This window comes from Dipteris shenzhenensis, chromosome 18 (genome assembly GCF_047967505.1).
Source record: "Dipteris shenzhenensis isolate YYH24624 ecotype China chromosome 18, Dip_SZ_1.0, whole genome shotgun sequence".
NCBI classification, from domain to species: Eukaryota; Viridiplantae; Streptophyta; class Polypodiopsida; order Gleicheniales; family Dipteridaceae; genus Dipteris; species Dipteris shenzhenensis.
Window position 1 is genome coordinate 38,272,368 of NC_141613.1, and position 27,513 is coordinate 38,299,880.

The window sequence follows — 27,513 nt, forward strand, 5'->3', positions numbered from 1 at the left end:
TTTAATTTTGGCATATCGAGGGCCTTGAGCTTGCCAACGATATCGTAATCATCCTCCTTCTTCAAGAACTCCTTCCTGAAGATCCCCTCAAAATCTGTCCAAGTATCAGGCTTAGGCTGGAGTTCTTTCCACCATAGCAAGGCTTTACCTGACATAAACCCTGTTGCAAGCTGGATCTTTTTCTCATCTGGATAGGGGTGGAATTGGAAGTGTACCTGCCACTTGTGCAACCAAGTGTCAACTACCTCCTTTGTTCTTGACTTTTGGTCACCCGGGAAAGGATCTGGAGTTATATTCGGGCCTAGCACTGAAGCCATAGCATCCACATGCGTGAGTGCTTGTACAGTGCTAGCCAGAAGAGTGAGAGTTGCTTGTATCCCCTGGAGTTGCTGTGTCAACCCCGATTGATTAGCATTGACCTGCTCGAATTTGCCATCAAGAGCAGTCATAAATTCACTGAAGGCCTTTTTGGTTATCAGGTCGTCATAGAGACCCTGATCCTCCTCTCCCACAGGAGTGTAATCCAAGTCTTGCTCTCCCATGGTGAACTCGGGATTTGGAGCATCAGACATGGCTGAAATTCGATTGAATACGAACTGAGAGAAATAACTGGCTGAAACGAAGTACAGAAGAGAATGGAGCAGAAGAAAACCGTCCCGAAAGATGCTGACGGAAGGAGATGCTGGAACCTGGCGAATCGAAAGCCCACGAATCCCGAGACCTCTCCGAACCCGCAACCAAATGCACGCGCTGCTGAAGTGGCTGTACGGTCTGCTGACGCAGGCCGTACGGTCTGCTGACGTGGCTGTACGACTGCTGACGCAGGCCATACAGTGCTGACGGAGGCCGTACAGTGCTGACGTGGCTGTACGGCGTCCGTACAGTCTGCAGGTACAGGTGCTCAGACAGGGTTCGCAGCAGCAGATGCAGGGCTGACGCAGGTATTCCGTACAGTCCGTACGGTGCTGATGCAGAGCCTTCGATGGCTGTCGCAGGCTGACGCTGGCAGGGTACGGATGCTACAGACTGCTCGATGCAGGGCAGCGCTGGCGCAGGCAGGGTCGGATGAGGCAGGCTGGCACTGAAATCGAGGTGCTGCCTCGAAGCTGTAGGCTGGCTTGTGGGTAGGCTGGTACCCTGCCCCCCACCTATATAGGGTGCAGGGCAGCCTTATTTGGAAGCTGTGCTTCCAAAAAAGGCCAAGCCCCCCTAGCTTTGGAGGGGTGCTTTTTCGAAAAAAGCACCCCCTGCGCAGGCTGCACGCAGCCTTCTGCGCAGGCTCACAAGCCTCTCTTTGCCCCCAGCCTATTCCGTACCATCCCAGGCGCCTCTTCCACGCCTCCCTTGCTGCTCTTTTCCGCCCCTCTCTCCTGCTTTTCTGCTCTCTCTCCCCTTCCTCTAGCCTTCTCTCACAGGCCTTCAGAGATCTCGATTTTTCTCTCTCCTTTTCTTCTTCCTTTTCCCAGATATCTCTCCACCCCTTCTATCCCAGGTATCCAGCAAAAAACGCAGCAACGGATTTCGAAATTTAGGGCATCAAAAGTTCTCGCATCAGAAGTTCCTACCTCAGGAGTTGGCTCTGATACCAACTGACACGTCCCAGCACTCCTGAAACCCCTGATCTGCAAAACAACCACACACAACATCAGATCTGAGCAGGCTGGTCACCACCCAACCATGACATCTACGGGATGTGATCCCCAATCAGAAGATGTCCCCTCCGAGCCACGAGCTGAGCTACTGGCACGAACTCCCAATCAGATCCAAACCAGCCTGGTGTCCCATACCACCAGGTGGCGCTGTGAGGCCCTGGATCTGACACTGGGCCTTGGGCTATGCTAAGATGCAAGCGCGCATCCGCGACTCAATCCAGGATCAGACCTAGCACCTGGGAACGAGACTTGCTCCCAACTGCACACTGAGAACTGAACCCCCTGGGCCTCTTTTATAGACTCGGGCCCCGGCGCCAAAAATAGTGAAGACCTATAAATAGTTCGTACCCTTGCCACTCAACCCGAGAATCAAGCTTGCCTAGCTCTAAGCCTCCCCAGGCTAACCTGAGCTAGTTCTGTGTACCTAGTACACGTCAAATACCAATCCGTGCACATGACAATGACCCTGTTTTAGAACAGCCCCTATGTCCCTGCCACTAGCATCAGCCTCAATAAAGAAAGGCTTTGAATAATCTGGGCATATCAAGATAGGTGCTGAAGTGAGAGCTTCCTTGAGATCATTGAAAGCTGCTTGGGCAGATGGACTCCATGAGAAGGCTCCCTTCTTGAGCAAATCTGTTAAAACTGCAGCTCTCTTGGCATAGTGCCTAATAAATCTTCTGTAGAAAGAAGTCTGACCAAGAAAACCCCTTAACTGAGTGAGATTTGAGGGTGTTAGCCATTGCTTAATCACCTGCACTTTTGCTAGATCCACTAAGATACCCTCATGTGAGATGATGTGACCCAAGTACTCCAGCCTTTGCACCATGAAAGAGCACTTAGAAGGTTTGGCATCTAGCTGGTGCAGCTTGAGAGCCTTAGCAACATGCTGCAAATGCTCTTCCTTACTCTTGTTGTATATGAATATATCATCAAAGAACACAAGATAATGATGGAAGCAAGGAGCGGAGATGGAGAAAGGTGAGAGAGCAAAAGAGAGAACACAAGTTTGTGGGAAGCAAAAATCTTCGATGTGACTTCCCTTATTGCCTTTTATACAAAGAATAGATAAGGTGATGACGTGGCATTATAAGTACCACTTATACAAGGGATAGCACATTATGCCTTTATCCCCAACAATCTCCCACTTAAAGGCAATGTGCACAAAAAGAGGAAGAAGTGTACATAGAAAACATATACACAAAATACAAGAGAATCTCAATCATGAGAAACTCAGCCAACACCCATCTGTACTCTGCAATGTGCAAAGCGTTGCGGGTTAAGACTCAAAAGAGGAAGAAGTGTACATAGAAAACATATACACAAAATACAAGAGAATCTCAATCATGAGAAACTCAGCCAACACCCATCTGTACTCTGCAATGTGCAAAGCGTTGCGGGTTAAGACTCTTGGTTAAAAGATCTGCAGGATTGTCATCAATGTGCACTTTGACAAGCTGAATACGCTTATCCTCAAGCACCTCTGATAAAATAATATTTCACCTCGATGTGTTTCGTTTTGGCATGAAACACAGGATTACGTGCTAGCTGAATAGCACTCTGACTATCACAATGCGAAATAGGAGCCTCTCCTGATAAACCAATATCTCCCACTAGACGAGATAACCATATGGCTTCTTTGCACGCCTCTATGGCTGCAACATATTCTGCCTCTGCAGTAGATAAAGCAATGCATTTCTGCAACCGAGAGATCCATGAAATAGCACCACCACCTAAGGTGAAAACATATCCTGTAGTAGACTTTCTTTGGTCTACACATCCTGCAAAATCTGAGTCTGTGAACCCATGAAGAACCAAGTCTTTCTTCCCAAAGCAAATGCACACATGCATTGTGCCCTTAAGATATCTCATGATACCTTTCACGGCTTCCCAATGCTTCTTGCCAAGTGTTGCCATGTATCTACTGACAACTCCCACTGCAAAGGCAATATCTGGACGTGTAGCCACCATTGCATACATGAGACTACCAACCGCGGATGCATAAGGAATCTTGGCCATTTCAACCCTCTCATCATCTGACTGTGGGCTGTCTTTCTGACTGAAATTCACATATGGAGGCAATGGAGTACCAAGAATATTTCCTCCCTCCATATTGAAACGCTGCAAAACCTTGCCAATGTATGCATTCTGAGACAAATAGAGCAATTTCTGATTTCTGTCCCGTATGATGCGCATCCCTAAAATGTGATTTGCATCACCAAGATCCTTCATATCAAATGTCTTATGCAGTCCCATCTTCAATGCATCGATCTCATACCGAGATTTGCCTGCAGTAAGCATGTCATCAACATAAATGATGAGCAAAATAAGGCTACCATCCTTTGCTTTCTTGGTATAGAGACAGTGATCAACATCACTTCTCCTAAACCCTTGAGATTGCATGAAAGTATGGAATTTGAAGTACCACTCCCTTAGAGCCTGCTTCAACCCATATAAGCTCTTTTTCAGCTTGCATACCAACTTTTCTTTGCCTTCACTGACAAACCCTTCTGGCTGTACCATATAAATCTCCTCATGAAGATCACCATGGAGAAATGCATTCTTGACATCCATCTGACACAAGTCCATATCCTCATGTGCAACCAATGCCAAAACAGCCCTCAATGTTGTCATTTTCACCACAGGTGAAAAAATTTCATCAAAGTCAATGCCCTTCTGTTGCTTGAACCCCTTGGCAACCAATCTTGCCTTGTATTTGTTCTCAACATTAGGAGTGACCTTGATCTTATAAACCCATTTGCATGGTAAGGCATTCTTTCTAGTTGGTAGTTTCACCAAATCCCATGTTTTATTTTTGACAAGAGAATCCATTAGAGAATGCATGGTCTTCTCCCACTTTCTCTTATCATACCTTCTCATTGCTTCCTGATAGCATGAAGGCTCACCACAATCTGTCAACATGACAAAATCAGCCACATAGTTCTGTCCTGGAACAAACCTATCAGGAGGTTTAGAGACTCTGGTGGATCTTCTTACCCAATCATCTTGATTGGCTGGCTGTTCAGCCTGCATATCTGCCATATTATGTGGCTGTACCACCTCCTCTGGCTGTCCTACATCACCCAGATGTGGCTCTATCTGTGGCATATCAAAGGCAATTTGATTGGGCTGATTCTGAGCCTCTATTCCCTGCGCATTAGGGACATTTGCAGCAGCACCTTGCTGCATATTATTGGGCATATTTTGCTGTCTATTCACAATGATTTCTTCAAAGACAACCTTCCTATTTTCTGATTTTTGAGTGGGCTGCCTGTGCATGCTTTCCTCATGAAAAATCACATCATTGCTGCGTATAATCTTCCTTCCAACGGGATCCCACAATCTATACCCCATTTCACCATTGTCACCATATCCATTAAAGATGCATCTATTTGACTTTGGTTGGAGTTTGTTGCACTGCTCTTTTCGTACGTGCACATACGCATCACAGCCAAACACTCTCAAGTGTTTATATGAGGGTGGCTTGCCATACCGCTGTTCCTCAGGTACTTTACCATCCAACCGATTATTCGGTGACTTGTTGATGACATGAATGGCTGTTTGAACAGCCTCTGCCCAAAAACCATGGGGTAAGGCAGCATGAGACAACATACTACGGACTCTATCTTGAATAATCCGATTTGTTCGCTCTGCAACTCCATTCTGTGGAGGATTATGAGGGCTTGTGAGTTCCCTCTTTATCCCTTTCATGTCACAAAATTCCTGAAATATTTTGGAGACATATTCTCCTCCATTATCAGAGCGTAAGCATTTCAACTTCTTGCCTGTCTGATTTTCAACCAAGGCAACAAACTTTTGAAATGCACCAAAAACTTCATCCTTCCTCTTGATGAAATAGACCCACACTTTCCTTGTGGCATCATCTATAAATGTAACAAAGTATTCATGACCACCCATAGACAACTGAGGCATTTGACATACATCACTATGTACCAAATCTAAGGGTGTCAATCTTTGTTGCAATGTCACTTTATGTGGTGACTGTGAATGCTTACCAAAAATGCAATGCTCACAATGCTTAAATTCCAAAAATTTCAGAGACGGTAAATAACCCAATTGAGATAGTACTTGCATTCCTTTAACACTCATGTGTCCTAACCGGCCATGCCACAATGAAACCTTTGGCACCTCAGTTACGGCAACCACATGATTCTTTACATCAAAAACATGCAAAGTATACAAAGTATCACACTTATACCCCTTTGCAATGACTCTGGCTCCCTTGGTTATCTTCCACCTACTATTACCAAACACAGTGTAGTAGCCTTGATCATCCAATTTACCAGTACTAACCAAGTTCTTTTTCAGCTTTGGCACATGCCTAACATCATGAAGTATAAAATGTGTGCCATCAGAAAATGCAAGTTTTACATCTCCAATCCCTGCAATAGAGCATGCATAATTGTTTCCAAGATGCACAACACCCTGTAAACCACCATTATATGAGCAAAACCACTCCCTGTGTGGTGTCACATGAAAGGAAGCACCTGAATCAATGATCCAAGTGGTCATGTCACCGTCTTCTTCTGTGACCAAAGCATGTGCATCAAGTGATGAAACAAACAAAATGTCATCCTCACTCTCATGAGTGACTGCATTTACCTCTTCAATCTTCACACCACTATTACAACTCTCTACTTGTTGCTTGCCTTTATCATATTTGGTATCCTGACTGTTGTTGTTGCTCTTTTTCTGCTCCCTTTTCAGCTTAAAGCAATCTTTCTTCATGTGCCCCTTTTTGCCACAGTGAAAGCATTCAATATCCTTCTTAGGACGTGACTTACTGCGGGATCTGTTCCTTTGGCTGTCATTGCCTCTATTCTGAGGTCTTCCTCTTGTGTTAAGGGTAGTGGAAGACTTACTTGAAGAATTGTTCTTCTTGTTCATATCCTCCATGAGAAGCTGTCAAACTTTGACTACCACAAATGTGCACAATCCAAGCATAAAGGAAATCAGTACCACTTTTGCAACAATGTCAATGCATCCAAGTGCTCCAAGCACTACTTCACAAATGCATAACCTCTGGCATCAAGCTCAAGCAATATTCTTGGAATATTTCGAATTCTTTGAGATTCCCTCTTCCAATGTGTCCCAAACTGAAAATTTCTTGCTTCAATGTGCAAGAGCAAGCCTTCCAATGCATAAAATTGCAAAAGCCCCAAATTTCTGTGCCTTATCCACTGCCACGTGTCACTTTCTGACAGGCTGAACCCTAAAAGTGATGATAACTCAGCACCACAAATGCGAAATTCAACCAAACTTGGCAGACAGTGTCCCTTCAAGTAGGCGACCACTTTTATGATGTCAAATCAGCAGTAGAATGTGCGAAATCCACAGATCTGCAACTTGCCCTGTGGCTGGAAACTGAAAATCAGCAAGAACTTCGCAACGGGCAGTCAAAATCCAACCAAACTTGGCAAGATTCCTCTACAGGTGTACGCGACCAGATTTAGTGCAAAAACTGGAGGAAAAACCCCAAATGACAGACGAAATTCAGCTCCTGTGTGGCTGAAAACTGTCGCCCAGCATAAACAGCACCAGATCTGACCAAATGTGATCCAAATGTAGTCGCCCTACTGTAGGAGGTGTAGCAATACCAAAAGCTCCAACCGGAAAGTGTCCTTGTCCACTTTCTCGCTGTATTTCGCTTGCTACAGCCCAAAAAACCAGTCAAAAATGCTGAAAAACAGCAAGTACACTCACCCAAAAGATGTCTCCAGCTAGGAGCACGAGAATAGAAGTGATTCCCGCGATGAAACTCCACGAAACAGCTGGAGAATGGCTGGACTGCGTGGGCAGCAAGAACAAGTGACTTCTTGCGATGGAAAGGTCAACAGTGCGAGGGGAGGCTAGGGAACGAGGAGAAGCTGGTGGGTAGGGAGGCTCTGATACCAATTGATGGGAGCAAGGAGCGGAAGCAAGAGGGAGATGGAGAAAGGTGAGAGAGCAAAAGAGAGAACACAAGTTTGTGGGAAGCAAAAATCTTCGATGTGACTTCCCTTATTGCCTTTTATACAAAGAATAGATAAGGTGATGAAGTGGCATTATAAGTACCACACTTATACAAGGGATAGCACAGTATGCCTTTATCCCCAACAAATAAGGACCCAAGATTTGGTTCATCAAGTACTAAAAGGTAGCCAGGGCATTAGTGAGCCCAAAGGGCATCACTTTGAACTCATAATGTCCTCTTTCAGTTCTAAAGGCAGTTTTACTCTCATCTCCCCCCTTGATCCTTATCTGGTGGTACCGTGACCTGAGGTCTATCTTTGAGAAGCATTTGGCTCCCTTAAGCTCATCCAATAGGTCATCCACTCTAGGGATAGGAAACCTGTTTTTAATTGTCATTTTGTTAACTCCCTATAGTCAATGCACATTCAGAAAGTCTCATCTTTCTTCTTAACCAATAGAACAGGAGAAGCAAATGGGGATTAACTATGGGTAATAAAGCCCTTATCCATGAATTCTTGAATTTGTTTAACCGCTTCATCTTTTTTTGCCCTTGACAGCCTATAGGGAGCTTTCTTGACAGGTTTAGCCCCCTCCTCCAAATAAATGGCATGATCCACTTCCCTTTTGAAGTCCTTGCTTGAGTGCTTTCAGCTTCAAGCTTAAGTGCAAATAGACTCACTTCTTTCTTCAAGAGTCTTCTAAGCTGTTTAGCAGTGACCAACTGTTAATTTATGAGGATGAATTCCAAATAAACAAACTTCCTTATCCTCATTTGAAAAGTCATGGTCATCCCTTTGAGATCCATGGTGAACATACCTAGTGTTCCAAGCCAATCACAGCCAAGAACGATGTCTATAGGACCACGATTTAATGCAAATAAATCCACAATACAAGAGTATTCTGAAGAGAGCTTAATATCCACATCTTTGCAAATCCTTTGGTTGGTAGTGTAGGCTCCATCAGCCACTTCCACCTTCAAGCTGTGAGGTAATTCACCACTTGGGAGCTTAAGTGATAGAATAGACCTGGAATTTAAGAAGCTATGGGTACTTCCTGTGTCCACAAGTACACAGACATCTCTACTCTTAACTTGCCCTTTGACTCTAAAAGTAGTAGGTCCACTTATCCCACTTAGAGCATTGCTGGAAATGACATACAATTCTGACCGAGTATCTCATGCCACTTCTTCATCACTAACAATTCCATTGCCTTCAGCTTCTCTGCTGGGTTCACAGCAAGCAAGAGAATCCGCGAGATGATGATAGGACTTGTGCCCCTTTCTTGCTGTGGTTGCATTTGAAACTGACTGAGCAGCAAATGGAAGTAAATTCCATGTCCTAGAGCTCAGCATGACTCTCAACTCACCATGATTGAGACCCCCATGATTGAAGACGAAGTTCTCATCCTCTATCTCATCATCCCTTGGAGCTTCTTGACCACAATCATGGTACTCTTCAGGCTCCTCACACTCCTCCTCAGATTCTGAGGTTTACTTGAGGCTGACTTTGCCTTGCATGATTTGTTGTGATCAACACTCCACTTTTCTCCACACGTAAAGCATAGTCCTTTCTTTCTCCTCTCATCCATTAGTGATTGGGGAAACGGTTCTTGAACCTCACTCCTGCCCTTGTCAAGGTCTAGATATCTTCCATCAGCTTTGGACTCTTTGGCAAATCCCTCTCACAAACAGGGAAAGCTTCCAAAACTGTTTTATATAGTGCCTAACTGATCCATTTTGAACCAAATCATACCATTGACACAAGTATTGATCTATAACTAAAGGAGAAAGAAAGGTGACAACCATTTCCTGTTTGTACTCCTCCCATGTGGCCATAGGTAGTCTAAGTCCCCCTTCCACTTCTTGTAGGTAGTGCCTCCACCATGTGTGGGCATAGTCCTCTATATGTAGGACTGCAACTTGGAGTTTGGCAGCATCAGTTATAGGGCTCAACTTGAAGTAATCTTCCAACTTGCTTAGCCACTCATAAAGCTCATTTGGTGAGGTGGACTATCCCTTAAATTTCTGCAGCACTATTTTGTCCTTGTAGTCCTTGCCCATACTAGAACCTTGTTCCATTTCTTTTTTAATATCAACCTAAGTAGTCTTCACAAACTGAGTGAAAGACATAGCCTCTTTAACATCTGAATCTAACTGATTATAAGACATCAACTGTTGTGTCAAAATTTCACCTCTCTTAATTGACACTTGGTACACTTTGGATGAACTGGTTCACCTTCTGGAATCGGCACCACATGAGCTGGACTTGTTTCTGTAGCACCTGACAGAATTGCATTCAGAATTGCATTCCATAGGGGCACATGATAGGAAGGTTGTTGTGGATAAGATCTTCTAGCCTCTGCCATAAATCCGCCTTTTCCTGAGTTCAAACCACCCTGATTTGGTTCCATAACCTGCTTGGGCACATCCTCCCTTAGGATTTCCTTCCCTCTAGGTTCAGCTCTATTCCTCACCTGATTCACATCACTCCTCATATTTCTTAGCTGAGAGAAAGCATAGTCAAACTTAGTCTTGGATTCTCTTTCCACATCATCAAATTTCAGCTCCAACATTACATTGAGCTGCCCAACTTGACTAGATAGCTTTTGCTCCTGATCCATAAGATGCTGCATCATTTTATTTTGCTTGAGAGGTGATTGGGAGGTAGACCTTCTTGCCAATGCCTCATCTGCTGGCTCTTTCTCACTAATATGAACTTCATCCCCAAGTTAAGGGCTCCAACATGCTCTTCTGGCTAGCTCATTAACTGAGCTTCATCATACTCCATCTCAGATCTTAGATCTTGAGATATTTTCCCCTTTCTGGAATTAGATGTGAATTTCATTGGTGCCATAAGATTTCTTTGGCTAGGCAAGATAGAATAGAGTAGATTGTCCTACGAAATCAGAAAGCCCCAAAATTTTCAAAATATCTGATGGGAGAATACAACTACGCCACCTGTGAGCTGAATTTCGAGCAGATTTCAAGGTAAATGATCTTCAATGGACTCCAAACCTAGTTCATATGCTCCAGAGGCTGAGGCCACTCCTTAGAAGCAGAGGTATCATTATTTGCAGCAGGGAAACCCTAATTCGAAGCAAAAATGTAGGTACAGCCAGTCGAAAACGCTAATGTCTACCAAACCTTAGGAGCAACCTATAGAGCCTATCGCGACCAGTTTGGTGTAAGAAGTACCAAAATCGGAGCAGTAATCAGCTAGATCGCTATTTAGGTCGAATTCGCATTCGCCAGTCAGATTTTTGAGCAATTTCTAGGTCATACCTGCACCATTTCGTGTTTCTTGCACATAGGAATGATCAAGGGAGCAAGATCTATCCAATGATGCAAAAAGCCCCAAGTTCTGAGCACTCTGGAAATTAGGATCTCTGACAGTCCCACATGTGGCAGCAGCTGACTGGGGCACCTGATCGCAATAAATTTTGCACAGAGATAGGGATAAGCCTCAAGATGCCATGCTCCGATTTTCAGCAAGTTTGGACATGATTTACCCACAATTTCCCATTAAAAGGTCTCTGATACCAAATGTAACAAGGGCAACTACTAGACTACTGAACTGTCACCTAAACTAATAGAAAGAACAGAAATATAGAGGGGTAGGGTTAGAAACACTCTCACAAGAGAGGGCATGGACTTGCAGCTCCATGGGTTGGCTAGCCATTGCTAGGGAAAATCCTTCTTGGGATTGGATCAATCACCAAAGAGAGTAAACTCCAATTTGTATTATGATCAAAAGGTACTTGGAAGTACAGCTGAAGCCCCTTTTATATTATGAGAAAGTGGGCCAGCAACAATAAATGCTTATGGGATAACTCCCAAGAGCTGCCACGTGGCATTACTTGATTTAAAGTAGCATTTACAAAAGAAAGTAGTAGTTTCCTACTATAATAGAGCTAACTACTAAGCAGGAGGAACTATTGTTACATTCGGCATGGCTTCGATTGGTTGCTTTGGAGATCTATTGTACTTTGAACTAGATCTAGACCAACCGTTGGGCGATGAAAAAGCAGCAAATACTTCATTTTCTTTGTTCATTTTAGGTGCTAGGATAGATGCGTCAATGTAGAGGCTGATGTGCGTGCAAGAAGTGGATTTGTCGCCGAGGCTCAAAAGTGTGTAATACTTGCGCCGAAATGTAAGTGTGATGTAACGAGCCCGTAGAGCACAAAAAATCGCGCTTGGCAAGGGGTCACAATGCTAAGCAGACACAAGACGACGTGGTAGCTGAGGTGTCAATGATGACGTTGAGGTGGACAGGAGATAATGACGTGAATGCCACGTGTCAACTGAGGTGGCTGATAAGACTGACGTGGCACGTGAATAAGGTCTTGGCATGTGGCATATCCTTAACCAAGCCAGCTAACCAATGGTTAACTTTATCTAACCTTACTTAGATGCTATCTGCCACATGTCATGCAACATGACCACAAGGCTGACCAAACTTGTAGTAGCCTAACTGAACCAAGGCTGACCAAATCTTTGTTTGGTAACCCTTTGGAGATAATCTGCCACGTGTCAGAATTTCAATATGTGTTTGTGGCACCTCTGTAGGAGTGCCTGGTCGAGAGCCCATGGCCATCTGTGGAAGGAGCTTGTTTGTAGAATCGTGTGCAGCTCGCGTGAAGCTCGCGTGAAGGCTGGTTGGATGGCGGTTGAAGCTTGTCAGCTCTAGAAGCTGGAAGGAGCTATGGCGCAGGAAGGCCGAGAGCCCAGATGCTAGGTGGTTGATGCTAGAGCCGGCTAGGACGCTCTGAGGCGGCCGAGAAGACGGGCTGGAGTTGGAGCTCTATGTGTCATCCGCCGTTTGGCAGGTGCTCATTTGGTAGTGCAAAACCGTGGAGGCTGGAACGGAGTTGGCTGTAGGCAGTCATGCAGCTCATTGGAGTTGAGGCCGCTATCGGAGTTGGTCGTCACTATGTGGAATCTTGATCGTGGAGGCTTGTGGATGATTAGAGACAGCCTGTGTGCTGCAGAGTCGTATAAAGATGGAGTAGTTATAGGAGCCACAGGTCATAGGAGCTGCTCGATGGATGCAAACTGTGAAAGGCGTAGAAGGTAGTAGCTCTACACGTAGAAGGCTTGGTCACGGGCTGCCAAGGTCGTTTGGTGTCCTGAGTGCAGCTGTGGGAAGCCTGACTGCTGAAACCGGCCTTCGATAAAGGGCAGTGATCGTCTTCTACTCATTCATAAACTTCATAAATGACCACAATGCAAGCTTCACTCACTTCAATCACTTAGCACAATTAGAAATAAACTTCAACAACAACAAAGGTGAGGCTAGAATGCCCCTGCTCAATGAAAACAGTACACAGTGCACCCACTGGCCCCAAATGCCTTGGCACCCTTATGGTATTTATTTAATGCTTCTGAATGAAAATGCTTTACAACAGGGGTTCAACCATGTACCGTTCCTCTGTGCAAATCCTCTACTTGTCTTTAGGCATCTAATCCAAGTGCACCACTAGAATTCCCACTGGCTAGGCATACTCAAGCATCCATACCTCTGACAAACTGAGCTCAAAGCAGCCTCAAGGCTATCACATGCATCCACACTGTCCCTAGGCCTTCCACAGGATCACCCTTACCTCTGGGTGCTTGCTAGAACCTGTAGGAGTTCTGAAAGGACTGCAAACAACACACATGCACTGCAAAAAGCTGCAAAGCAAGAAAGAATAAGGAAAAACAGAACCTGAAGCCAGCTCCCGCTGTCTGTGGCAGAGAGGCGACCTTCCTCGCACCTATCCTCTGTCCACGCTCCCCGCAGGATGCAGGCGTCTTCTAGTAATCAGGAGAAGAGAGAAATGAAGGTAGAGAGTGGAGGGTGAATAAGAAAGAGTTGTAGAGGAAAGATGGTCCACAGATCTGCCCCGAAATGACTGCCTCGGGATCTATGCATGAATCCTCCTAAGAGCACATGCCAAAAGCACCAGGGAAAGTTCCTCCTACGGCCTGCACTGGTCCAAAACAGCTCCAGAAGCCACCACGCAACCAAAAACACGTGCACAAAGGCCCAGCACAGCAAAAGACAACCTCGGGCACCTACTGGAGGCATATGTACATGTCCATACGGATTCCATACGAACGTCCGTACAGTCCGTACGAAAATTTTTAAAAAGTTTGAAAATGACTTTTTGCACCTCCTAGAAGTGCATACTAGCCTTGGAATAGCCAAAACAAGCTTATAACGGCTAAAAACAAGCTTGAAACAGCTCAAACAGCTCAAAAATTGCACAAGAAAAACTGAAAACGTCCGGCACCTCTGGGAGAGTAAGGGGAGAGAGATGGAAGGTGGGGGAAGGGCATGCATACACATGCATGACAAATGGCACCTCCTCCTTGCCATTTGCCCCTTTATTAAAGTCCTAACTCCCATACCAAGGACAACATTAGTTGTCCTTGGGCCCAACTTTTAGACCTCTCTTTTAAAGCCTTTGCCTTGCCCCTAGGACCTAGTAGTGCACCTAGACTTTGCCCCTAGGAACTTCTAGAAGTGTGCACTTCCTCTAGCCAGTCCCTCACGGCCAAACCATTACAACGCTTAACCATGATTAACCCGGGTTGAGCGTAGGTTGATTTGCGAAGATACTTTACATCACTTTTCACATCCTTGTGACAGCGGCACTGAAGCTCGTTAGGCAGTTTTTGATCGATGGGCAGCTAGAGTTGTTATGCCGTATGTGCTGCTATGAAGATGCCCATCAGCTCCGTAGTTGTGAATGCTTGAAGTGCTTGCTGTAGAAGTCAGCTAAGCTTGTCGTAGGGGGTCCCTAAGCTCTCTCTAAATGAACAGAGAGATATGTCTCTTTCAATTTTTCAGAATCAACCTTTCTTTCTCTCCCTATCTCTTTCTCATATGAATCCCTCAAAAAACTCATTGAGTCTCTCGCAAAAGATCACTCTCTCGCGGAAGAATAAACGAAAACTCTAAGAGAATACCTCTCATGGACAGAAAAATCTCTCACATAAACGAAACTTTCTTTCATCAATGGAATGAAAGGATGGAAACACTAGATCGCTCGATCTCTCGATCACTCAATCTCTCTCACAAGGATCTCAATGCCTCAATAAAAGGCAAAGGAGCTCTGATACCATGACAAAATATGAAGAGGGGAGAGGAGAAGAGTGGAGATGAGAAGAGAGGGCACAGATGACTAACTGTACACTAGATTTAGTTGAAAATGTAGAATATATACAAATCCTTTTAGGGTTAGGGTTAGGGTTAGGGTTAGGGCATCTAACCCTTTCCTTTATAGCACTCTATTGGGTTAGTGCTATGCACATATGATCACATGATGTTGAGCATGATTTCTCAACAAAAGGGGAGGCCACTTGCTAGTGAAAACAAACAACACCACAATGCTCAGAATTGCAACACATAAACCAAATTTCAATATGGCAGGGAGATGAACATAAGTTCACATACCATGGAATTGAGGCGGCCACTATCGACATCTCGAGACATTGCGGCAGTGATGGATTTACATAAGCCTTCTCCAACATTGCTTAGGCCATGCCTCAAAGCAAACCCCAAGGCCTCTGCTGCATCCGCAAGCGTAAGTGCAGTAACAACAGGTTGAATCTCATCTAACCCAGGACTAGGTTTTCCAGAAAGTGTAAGCTTAGCATTCAATTCATGCAGAACATAATCCACCACAATAGAGAAAAGGTTGCGTCTTTCTTCTTCTGACTTTGACCTCGCATACTGCAGAAATCACAAATATTCAAAACAGTTGCAAGAAATTGTCAAAAATTCCCAGACTATACATAGAAATCACATAATTAGAACTCAAACCATAGACATATAAAAGCATATCGCATTGCTTTAAAGACAGCATCTATAGGCTTTAGCCAAGATTTATGTTTCAATAACAGCATACGCAAAAGGCAAATAGAAAAAGACCCAGATACGTTATGAACGATTAGAGCACCGAGGCTTTAAGCCAGGAGATAATGTACCTCAAGGCAAATAAATTCGATGCCCCCAAGAAGCTCCAGATTTTCAAGATGAAATGTGGCTTTCCTCCCAACACCACCATCTGTAGGCACGGATATCTGATACATCAGATTTGACATCATACAGACCAATGTGCCATGAAGTTCATCTGCCCATGCATTTTCCCAGCTAACATGTAAGAGAACCTTGAGAACCTGTTATAACAATAGTAGTTCATGTTATATACCATTTCACTGCAAAGATAGCATACTTTCTAAAGAAAAATATACAACAAAGTTGAATAAGGCAGCGTTCAATTATATTCATTCATTGTCCATTTATACGACGCTCAGTATCCCACTAGCTTCATATACATGCAACTGTTCAACACCGACCCCTTGTGCCCCAGACACTGCTGCCAGTCAGTAAGGCATTCAGGTCCAATAAAGTCTATCAAGGTTGCTGCTCACCCTTATGTCAATACCATGAAGGCGTTGTCTTTGGACTCTCCCTTGATCACAAACAAAGTAAAGAAGGCAACTCAAAGCAGCTACCCAAACTCCCTCTTCTACTTCTCCCATCTGCATACACGAACACAAAAACTCAGACATAAATTTATCACCTCTTGCCAAATTTCTTTCTTCTCCATATTTGAACAATGACAGCAAGTAATATGAGTGTGCAGAGTATATTTAAGAAATCCAGTAACCACACTAAATCTATGGGCATTCAAAACGATACACTGAATTGTAGCCCTGTGAGACGTTACCATGGTCACACACACAATAGACAAAAGCAAATACACAAAAGGTAATGCTCTCTCTGTGAAACTTAACTTTAAAACCAAAGCTAGAAAGGACGTAATAAGATGAAATTCCCAGATTTACTATTGATATCTTTTCTATATGTTCTTGCCCATTTCCCTAAGACATTAAAGTCTACAAGTAATTTTCACTGAGTATGTACTATTTATCATACTTTATTAGACTGCTTTTCTGATAAACTATTGAAGTAAAAGCATTAAGCTGCTTAGAGGACTTAGAACGCCATCCCTTGTATGTAAGTGAATAGTTGATGACCCATATTGCCACAGTAAAACCTTCGCACTGGTATGAGGAATTATTGAAAATAATTAGTAAATCCTCCTATATCTCACCACAGTAAAAAGAGTGATCAAAATCAAAAAGTGAATACCACAGACAATGTAAAAGTGAACATGGTAATGGATATCCTAATCTAAGGATGGCTAGCTATTTATCCACAAGCTTGTAGTTGCACTGTTAGAACACTGGTCCCACTGAGGTCTAAGGCTTGCACTTGGGAAAGCAGAAATTTGTTATACATTAAGGCAGGGATCTTTCAAATCCCTTGTGCCCCAGCAAGAATAATGTTGCCCATCTTGCTCAAAGACTTGGCAGATGGAGCTGAGTTTGCAACAGAACACGAGTAGCTTCCTGCTCCCAAAAAAAATGAAGATCCCTTGGTCAAGCTTTTAAGCAAGTTTCCAAGCTCCTGGATGGTGCCTCCAAACTTTCCGTATAGCATGATCAAGCAATGTCAAACATACAACTACAGATTGGCATGTATTTATGGATGCTTTAACAAGAGTGCCAACAGAGTATTCAACAACACTGTAATGAGAAAGCACACTGCAATTGCATGCTTATGGTAAGAGAACGCATATTAAAGCAATTGTGCTAGTTTTAGAACCACCAAGATTTTTGCTAGTGATGTTCAATGATGAAGAACGTAGTATTCAAAATGAATTTGCTCATAGTATAGTCCAAAAGCACAAAACAAACAGGAAAAAGCTGTCTTTCTAGAAAACAATTGAATGAATTCCTCTCCAGTTGGTGCTCCAAATGCAATACAACCCCTGCAGGGGCTAGGCATGTGAAGGTCTCCAAGGGCATGTGAAGTGCAATTACGGAAAGGAGTGAGTAATAAGGGCTGGAAAAGATTCAAGTCGGTTTAGTGAGGGCGACCGCGGAGTCACCGAATGAATTGCCTGCCGCATGTTGGGGTCAAGATGAAATCAAATCACAACACAACTCCATGCAAACATACACAAAATATTCAAGCAAACAAAGAAGAAAATCCCAGGAAGCTTTGAAAAAGATGGAAAATCCACAAGAGAGTCCTTACATATGCGTGAAATGCTTGACTTAACAAGTATGCTGCTAAATAATAATTCCAAACTCTGCTCGCAGCATGACCTATCTATACATTATGGTTAGAACCATGCTCAAGGATGCTTTATGAAGAATCCAGAAGAGCATTCAAACAAGGTGAATAGCATCCACTGGGCCTGCCCGAAATAGAAAGAAGAGAAAAATAGGGAGGAGCATATCATGTGGGCTCTATAGCACACATAATTTGCTATATAGCATAGCTAGGGTGCCATGACTATGTATACTAAAGCATGCTTATCAAGAGGAGAATATATTCAAGCGCCAATGCATAAGCAAAACGCTCCTATGAGGATATCATATAATCGGCCAGTGTAGGAATGGTAGAGCCGTTCACACATGTTGCTCACAATTAGTATAAGGAGTTGCTCTCCAGATGATGTTAAAATAAGAAACCATCCTTACTGGTAAAGCTGAAATTGAATCACAATACCACTCCCTGCAAACAGACACACTCAAATTTCCCAGCATATAAGAAAATCCCAGAGAAATATTTTACAAGGTGGAAGTTTACAAGAGGCCTTCAAGATGAGCAAAATAGATAAGTAACATCATAGTACTTAAATTAGGTTGACTATTTTTAAGTTTGTGGCCCTATGTGATGGCATTTTGTAGAGGGTTTAATGCATGGAAAAGTAGCTGGTTTCATTGGCGAGAGCCTTTCTAAAGGAATTTATGGCTTACCGGAAAAAAAGAATGGGGACGATGGAATTTGGGGAGTAGTTGAAGTGGGAGTTCAAGAAAACTAGACTCACAATTAAACAACTTCTTTGATAACCACCAGCCTTGACTTAAAATTTCAATGTATTGCAATCTCTTCCTATCAGCAAGGCCAAAATCATGAAGAACAGAGGGAACGAAGATCAGTGAAGGGAATCCCCACATCTGTAGGTAGTGAGGATCACGCCTGTTACCTTCTAAGCCGGATGTCTTACACACAATCACATTTTTTAAGAAACGAGAGAAATGCTATTCCAGTAAAGTCTTCAGAAGCCTATTAGCACACAAAAAAAGCTTTCACTTCCACATTGATCACAAAGATGGATACTTATTGGCATACAGGACCTGAACTAAGAATAGCAGCATCTCAAAAACTATCTGCAGCAGCCACAATTCAAATCCATGAACTGCATGAGGAGTCCCACTCTCAATCTTGTTTGCAGAGCCTTTTAATGTGCCTCTCTCCTCCTTTGATCTCATTAGCTCAAATCTCTCCTCAGCTCTGAAGGCTTCTTCCAAATTGAGGCCCGTTTTTGATGATGAGAAAGGTGTTACACTTCCTAAATGTGCAGAAGTATCACTCGGATCTTCCTCCATTACTGTTTGTTCTTCCATTTGCATCGGTTCCAATAGGTGTGCATGGATTCCGAGATTCAAAAGCAAATCAAAAGAGCGAATCCGAACCGCTACAATAGGAGAGCTTAGCATACCCTGCAATTGGAGAATAAGGCCCAAGAACCTCCATCTGTCAGGCCTGTAATCATAGTTCTGCTTATTCAAATTCTATCCCAGAGCCAGCAATAGCAAAGCAGTTTACCTCTAACATGGAAACAGTAAGTGGAGTAGCAGTACGGCAGTCTGCTATGTACCTACAGTACCCAAGGAAAGGTATTCATGGTCAGTTCGAAAGTGCATCATATATGGGATACTTGGATTATACTTGCATCAAAATTTCCATATCGATTATACGCTTCCTCATACATGATACATAAATTAGAATTGGGTTTAACATTAATCCATAAAAAAGTTATGCAAGATAGAGAGCCCCAAGGGTAGGGCATCCAAACTTATATCTCTGTATAAGAGGAGGGCATTGAAATTCACATGTCAATTATAAGCTTAATGAGGACACTTCCAGCGACATCTGCAGTCTCCATAGAAAATCTCCCAGACTGAACTCCTGGTAATGATGGAACAATTCCAGAGCTATTGCTTCCTATTGTAGCTCCTTCAACACAAAAGGCAGTTATAACCTCCTCCATTTCGGCATCATTCAACCGGAGAGGCTGCTGTTCACTATCAACACACACACGTAACCTTTTAGAGATCAATTTTGGACTGGACATATATACTGGTCATAAGGGTTTTAAGTCATCGTATTTGATCATTCAACCAAAAAGGCCACAACACATATTGCACACAAACTGTGCTATTTAGCAAAGCAACTACATCTGTTACCACCTCAGGCTCACGAAAAGAGATACAGCTAGGCAGTGCACATTTTATTTGCCCAGAAATAAATTACCTTGTAAACTTCAAATAGAAATGAATAGATTCCTGTATTGCCTTGGTCCGATGGACAACTTCTAGACACATATCATTCGAGGCTCTAGTATAACAACACGATTATTCCTACTTTCTAACTTGCAGGAAAAGCAGTACCCAATAAAGGCAATCTTAAGAGCCTACCGCCGTTATAACTCTTATGTAAAGGACAGTACTGTACATGTTTCAGTAGATTCACAAGGCAATCGTTTCTAGTCAGGTGATCTGTCAACACTCTTTTAAAAAGTATACCTTTGTAAGACTAGAATATATCCAATCATACAAATTTAGATTTTTTGAAAATCTACACTCTTTTAAAAAGTAACCAAAATAAGAAATTCAATTGGCAGAAGCCCAGTGAATTGTCTTTTCCAGTAAGGCCAGTCTCACAAGGCTATCTTGTGCAAAATACAGTGCAGCTAGTCAGGCATAAATTGTTTCTCAAAGCAATTGTACCTGGTGTTAAGGCGAGCCCAAATTGAGAATGGGAGACACTGCATTATAAGCTCATACCTATAATGCTTGTATTGGAAAAGAGGGCACGGACGTCTTCTCCAAGTGGTTCGAGGAACCTCAAAATCCCTGCACCCAGCAATATAAAGTATGAATGTCAACCGAGTGTAATCTATACATAGTTGTTTTCACACTCCCATTTTCATTATTTTGGAATTGGCTAATTGGTACCAGCAATGACTCATCACAAGACACACCAGAAAAATGAGCCATCACAAGACATCCAAGAAAAAACACAGTGATGCACACATAAGCTATAAAACCATTCTGTTAAAGACTACTTGACTTAAATCACAAGCTCAGGACTCTTGGCTACCTTCTGTTGAAGAAAATGCATATCCATAATATTCGATTTATTACCAGATCAATTGATCAATAAAATCAGAGTTCTCAAGAGCAACAGTCTTAACCTCTTCAATGTTGCAATGGAGGAAAAGTCATGGTTAATAGCACATGATGCAGATTCATCGTCAGAAGCTTATCCAAGAGCAAAAACAGTATAATCTAAGGCACTTTCACTATGTCAAAGATCACCAGCTCTCATGAACTAGTTAATATGAAACCAAGGCATGGCAGGATTAAGAAAGGCATAGTTGACCCAAAGATGCAAAGCAGACCCTCTTGGGCTCCCTGATTCTCTAAACATTTTGAGAAACGAGGAATGAGATGCAAGATTTCCTCAATTGCGGGATATTCTTAGATTTGCACGTTATTTTGTCACATTTGCTTTATTTCAGCAAAATTTGGGGCTTTTGGTCATTTGCCTCAAATTTGACAGTTTTGACTTTTCAAAAATTGGGCGTTTTGTCAATTTTGTTGAAATTTGCAGTGCAATTGACTTGGTATAGCCATTTTGGGAATTTGGTAGACATTGCATGCATTAACATTGGCTTGGAATTGCAGCACATTGAGTTACATTTGCAACTTGCAGCACAATTTGGGGCTTTTTTCAATTTACCCCTTTTTTGGCATATTAGCCCTCCCAGAATTTGGAGCTTTTGCCAGATTTGTTGTCCATTGCAATGACATTTGCTTTATTCAGCTAAATGTGAATGTATTATGCATTTTCCCTCTATTTGGGCTTGTTGTCCTGTCAGATTTGAGGCACACAGCTTCCATCTAGCATACTTATAGTTCAATTGATCATTGGATACATTTGCAAACATTTGCCCCGTGTTTTGGGCTGATATTTTTGCAGGACAGTTATCTTTGGCAGGGGGGGTCCTTTGACCAAACAGATATTATTTTGCAGGTCATATTTTTGGGGAGAGCACGTGCATTTAGCTCATTGTTTGAGCAGTCAATTTTTGGTTGGTCACTCCTTGACATTTGCTGTCATTTTTGGACAGCCAGCTCATTTTGCTGTGAAAGCCTTGAGGCTACTCTTGAGCATGCATTTTTCCTTCAGGGATTTATTTTTGCAATGGGAAACAACAATTGGATGGGTATGTTCTGAGCTGAGGACAAGCTCGACGGCCCCACCTATCCCATGTGGTCATACATCGTGAAACACTTGCTGGTGGCCAAAAAATTTTGGGGTATTATTTCAGGATCGGATCTTCGACCTTCCTCTGTGGCATCCAGTTCTGCTACTGCTACAGCTGATGCAGCTGTTACAGCCACTTCTGGATCTACTGCTACAGCTGGTGCAGCTGTTACAGCCACCTCTGAATCTACTATTACTCCAGTCACACCTCCCACACCCAAACAGACCAGATGGGATGGTCACATGGTTAATTAGAGCAAGGCAATCTCGCGAATGCGTCTTCACATGCCTCCTCACCTGAATGGCAGCATGAACTAGAAGGTTACATGGACATATGTTCATTTCCATGAATGCCCATATTTCTCCTACGGGCGAATAGCTCATAAAAGTTAGGATTAAACGTGAAAATGGACACACTAAGTGAACGTGAGCAAAAATCTGTCAACAATGTCTCAAACTTGAAAGCTAAATGATAACTATAGTTTTTTCCATACATGAAAGCTAAATGATAACCATAGTTTTTTCCATACGGGTATGGAGGTGTGGAATAAGTATGGAAAAAAGCCCCTAGTTGAACCATATGCAGCCCTAAAAATTTTCATACTTTGAGAACATGAGGTATAGGAAATTTTATTAACAAGTTCAAGTTTCAAGTTTCAACTACTTAAGCATTCCAAAATACATATCTACGAACATGCCCAAACTCATTCGCTAAAAACATAACACAGTGTGCAGTTTCAATTTCATGACAGTCACTTATAAGGTTGACAACCATAAACTCCATCACACATACAAGAACTAGCTACTATGACATCCCCCTTGACGTCATCAGTGCCCAACGGATACGCTCTCACACATACAAATCCACACACACACACATACTTGAGCATCCATTTATACATAGGTCTGTGTACTAAGTGTGTGTGTGTGTGTGTGTGTGTGTAGTCTAATTATATGCACATATATAAATGCACACACAACTTAACCATATTTTTGGGGGGTTTCATCATAGGCAATCGTCGTCGACTCACCGCTCACCAGCCGTTAGCAGCACGAGTGCATCCCCTATGCCTCCTTCCTTGATATTAGGTTGGTGATGTTTATTTATTTCTTTGTTCTTTTAAATCAATAACATTACATGTATATAGAAGTTCCGGATCCAACTTGCTCAAACTATATGCTTTTCTTTATAAAACTTGAGATCTTGCCAATTGGCGCTTGCTCGGAATGTTGCAAACGAAACAAGAAGAATATGATTATTCCTCCCCATATCCATCTTGCAATGAGAAATGATGAGGACTTGAGCAACATACTCGGCAATGATGTCATTGCAAATGGGGATTATTACTAAAATTTTCATGCAACTAGTGTTACCTAAGTAGTTTATAAAGGCCAAGAGGGAAGCGTTCCTTAGACTGAGTGTTCACGTTTTTAGACAACATCTGCATGGTTTTAAATGTAGGCACTCCCGTATAATCATCATCGATGGATCACGAGCCTCAACACACCATTATCTCCTATTGCCTCCTTCAGTACATCAGGTTGGTCAATTTTTTTTCTTTTTCTTTTTGGGTTATAAGGTTTTCTTCAGCAAAAACACACACACAAACAAACACAAAATGCATGTGTGCCTCTCTCTCTGCCTCTCTCTCTCTCTCTCTCTCTCTCTCTTCCTTCTACATTGGCGCTTGCTCGGAATGCTGCACACACAAGAAGAAGAATACGATTATTCCTCGCCATATCCATCTTGCAATGAGAAATGATGAGGACGTAAGCAACATACTCGGCAATGATGTCATTGTAAATGGGGATATCACTAAAAATTTCATGCAACTACTATTACCTAAGTAATTTAGGAAGGCCAAGAGGGACGCATTGGTTTCAAAGAATAAAATTTTCATTGGACTAAGTGTTTACGTTTTTAGACAACACATCATCTACATGGTTTTAAATGTAGGTACTCCCATATAATTATCATTAGTGGATCACGAGCCTCAACGAACCATTATCTCCTATTGCCTCCTTCATTGGTCAATTTTTTTCCTTTTTCTAAGGTTTTCTTAAACAAAAACACCCACACAATGTAAGGTTTTCTTAAACAAAAACACCCACACAATGCAAAATCAGAACCAGCTCACATGATCTCGAGGTGGAGAGGGGAAGATGGGCAAGACCCACAGTACCAAGAGAGGAAAGAGTATAAAATCTGCCCCGCAGGAGAAGTAGAAAATGAGCAGCATGTACTCCTAACATGTCGAGCATATGCGCAAATCAGAGAATGTTATAGGGGCAATAGAAGCAACCTGAAATCCCTACTGGAGTGGCCAGCCAAAGAGCTAGGCAACTACATAAAGGAAATTTTAGAATATCGCAACAAAGTACTTGGTCTAGCACACAGGCTAGCACAACAAGTAGTCACTACATAGCACATTTATGTTTTTGTTTATGCTATTTTCTTTCAATGGATGTAAACAGTCACTACTTGTTGATAGTGGTCACTATCCCATAGATCCTGAAGGGTCTCACGAGGACATTAATATAATCATATCATATCCTCTCTCTCTCTCTCTCTCTCTCTCCCTCCTTTCTACATGTGGTTCATAGAGGTACCTGAAACCAACCACTCTCTATAGCGTACAACTACTTTTCGAGTCCCAAACAATTGCCTTTCATGTTTGCAACAACCAAAATGTTAATTGAGTTAGAGTTTTGATGGCTAAATACATGTGCTCAAGAATTTGATGTTATCTAACATCATAGGGGACCAATGCAGCAAACAAAACAAACACCATAAGCTTGATGCAATAAATTTTTACCCAGTATTGGATTTGGATACCCAAAACAGTGAGAAAAAAATTTAAAAGACAAACCAGGGATGATGTGATTGAGATTTTTGGCGTTTTGAAGCAGTGATCGCTCGAAGATGAGATCTTGCAGGTGTACTATCTGTGACAGTTGCCACAGTTGATGGCTGCAAAAGTTGATCATCCATACTCTCAACGTTAGACTTTCTCTCACCAGTCTTTCCATGTTGTCTCTGTGTCTTGAAGTCACTGCCTTTCAAGAAAAGTGCACCTGCTCCCATATCTGAAAACTCATACAAGCGTTTGACCTGTGGCCTTGCAATGCCCCCGCTGCCTTCCACATCAATATAAAGGAATCAATGTTGCATTCAAAATTATCAATACCAGGCATGTACAAATGAATGAAAAACAACCAATGCATCAGAAATTAATAGACCACAAAAGACTAGCTTTGGAAACAAACGGGTTAAAACCTGATTTCAATGTCCATTTCAAACATTTAAATTTTTCGATTTATAAGGCATCTTGCACACCTATCAGTCATGACTGGTGAAGGCGTCCAGCATTGCTGTCTTTTCCCATTCATCCAGCGCCACTTCAAGACATTAGCAGCAATGAAATGGTTGTCTTCCTCGTTCTCTTCCAAACCTAGAATGTTCAGGACCCCTGACTTTGCGGTCCCTTTATCCTCAGAAGTTCCTCGCTTTGGCATGGCCCCAGGCCCATATGGGGCGTTGAAAGATCTTCGTTTTGAGTGTGGATGTGAAAAATCTGCAACCCTTGCAGATCGCAAAAGCTCACTTGGCAGATGTCGAGCCACAAGAGCACGCACATATGTCAACGACTTTACAAGAGCTCCAGAAGCAAATGTAGCCTTCGCTAATCCAGGAGAAGATGAACTGAGATGTGTGCTTCTCACTTGGCTAGAATTTACAGAATCATTCGCTACTTGTACAAATGGAGAAGCCATCGATGATTTTGTAAAAGAATTGCATTCAGCAATGAGACTGGCACAGAATGTATCAATTTGTTGTAACATTGATTGTTTTGGAACATATCTGCCTCCACATATTCCAAATTAGATAAATCGTATACATAGAACGGACTCTAGAAAGGGCAAGTCAACAATTTTAAGCCATTCACTTAATCCCTCAGTTACAGAATCCTGAGAACCTCATGAAAAGAGAAATGATTGAATGTAAAGTAAAGAAAAACGATAAAGCTTACTTGACGAGATATCTCTTGAGAAGTGTCACACACTTAGCAACGACTGGAGGGCTGCCAAAAAGGAAAAACAAAGGCCACAGATCAAAATGATGCTCTCGTAAGCTACAGCATTGCTACTAGCTATAAGACAATATTTGAGGCTCAGATGAATGAAACGCCCTTGGCAAAACTGTTGCTCCATGAAACTCAACATAAAAACTCGACATGCACATACTCGCATACAAATGTGCTGCACAAGCACCCCCGCCCCAAACACAAGGGGCGGGGAGACAGACAGCACAAATATCCTGTGAAACCAATAAGATACAAGTTTTGAAGAGACTGCATGGATCACCTCCTGCTGTAATTTTAGTACAAGAAAAGGAACATGGACAAAGAAAAGCTTCTATGAATGTCCTTAAAGACCCAACAGGAGATATGGCAACCAGACAAATACAACCCATCAATTATAGTCCTAGAAATAAATGTCTGCTCTATATCAAAAGTGATCCACAAGTCATGCCACAACACAACAAAAAAGAAATAATACTGTGAGACTGGCTTTCCCTTGCTCTAAAATGTCCCAGGACCACCTACGCTTCAGAATTTTCTTTAAATAATTGCCAACACACACTTTGTGTAAAAGAACCTTTCATTAAGACGAATGTACATTCATAGCTGTCTCAAAGTAAAACAGCTACTACTTATTACATAGAGGAAGGTGAAAAAAAAGATATTCATAGCTGCTCCAAGGAAGAGCACAATAAATAGGGATACTTTTCAATTTGCTTCAGGTTATGCCTCCCATATATCTCGTCTATGCTGAAATGTGGCATCATTTGACTCACTATCAACAATTCCCCTGCCACTACTGACAATACCACTTGTCGCTCTCATATGCTGCGAAGAGAACAACATGCCAACGCACACACCAACACACACACACACAGTTACTAAATCTCCAACTGTAGTCCCTGTTAAATACAGGATCCAAAGTCAGAAGTAGTACTTCCCCCCCCAAAAAAATGCAACACCAAAGTGCAAACTTTCCAACACAACCTCTAAAGTCTTTAAAAATGGTATGCTCCACTATGAACAAATGGGAAACACATACACTGAATACTAAAACTATTATCTAAAACTCTGTATATAGATATCCCTTTGGAGTCATAACCACATGCAAGGAAAAAGCTGTCTTATTAGGAGAACTGCATCTTTCATTGGATTAGAAGCTCAAACTCCGATAGCTTTGTTGTGAGTCATGCCCTTGCTGCTCAATTTAGGTCTTGTTTGAAGACCTAACATTTAGGTCATGTCCACACCCTCTTGAGTGTGATGACTTCATATGGATTGAATGGCCCTCTATACCTCACGGATAATGTGGTTCTGATAGGAAGGACTGTCCTTTTCATTGTTGGAAGCCTTTCACACTCTAAAAATAAACCACCTTCATACTGCATGAGCTCCACTTATGGC

The 27,513-nt window shown here is 42.5% G+C and overlaps 1 protein-coding gene across 4 annotated transcripts in view; it reads right to left on the reverse strand.

Moving 5' to 3' along the window:
- Positions 1-27,513, reverse strand: part of LOC147891199 (uncharacterized) — a 94,221-nt gene that overhangs the window by 33,082 nt on the left and 33,626 nt on the right. For all 4 annotated transcript variants that reach the window (XM_087389261.1, XM_087389258.1, XM_087389259.1 and 1 more), the window contains exons 3-12: positions 26,059-26,109; positions 25,365-25,889; positions 24,898-25,161; positions 20,542-20,610; positions 19,588-19,779; positions 19,301-19,352; positions 18,829-19,194; positions 16,045-16,155; positions 15,598-15,789; positions 15,065-15,343 (exon numbers count right to left, since the gene is read on the reverse strand). In XM_087389261.1, coding sequence (XP_087245387.1) covers positions 15,065-15,343; positions 15,598-15,789; positions 16,045-16,155; positions 18,829-19,194; positions 19,301-19,352; positions 19,588-19,779; positions 20,542-20,610; positions 24,898-25,161; positions 25,365-25,889; positions 26,059-26,109 — 2,101 coding nt within the window. The remainder of the gene's footprint in view (positions 1-15,064; positions 15,344-15,597; positions 15,790-16,044; positions 16,156-18,828; positions 19,195-19,300; positions 19,353-19,587; positions 19,780-20,541; positions 20,611-24,897; positions 25,162-25,364; positions 25,890-26,058; positions 26,110-27,513) is intronic.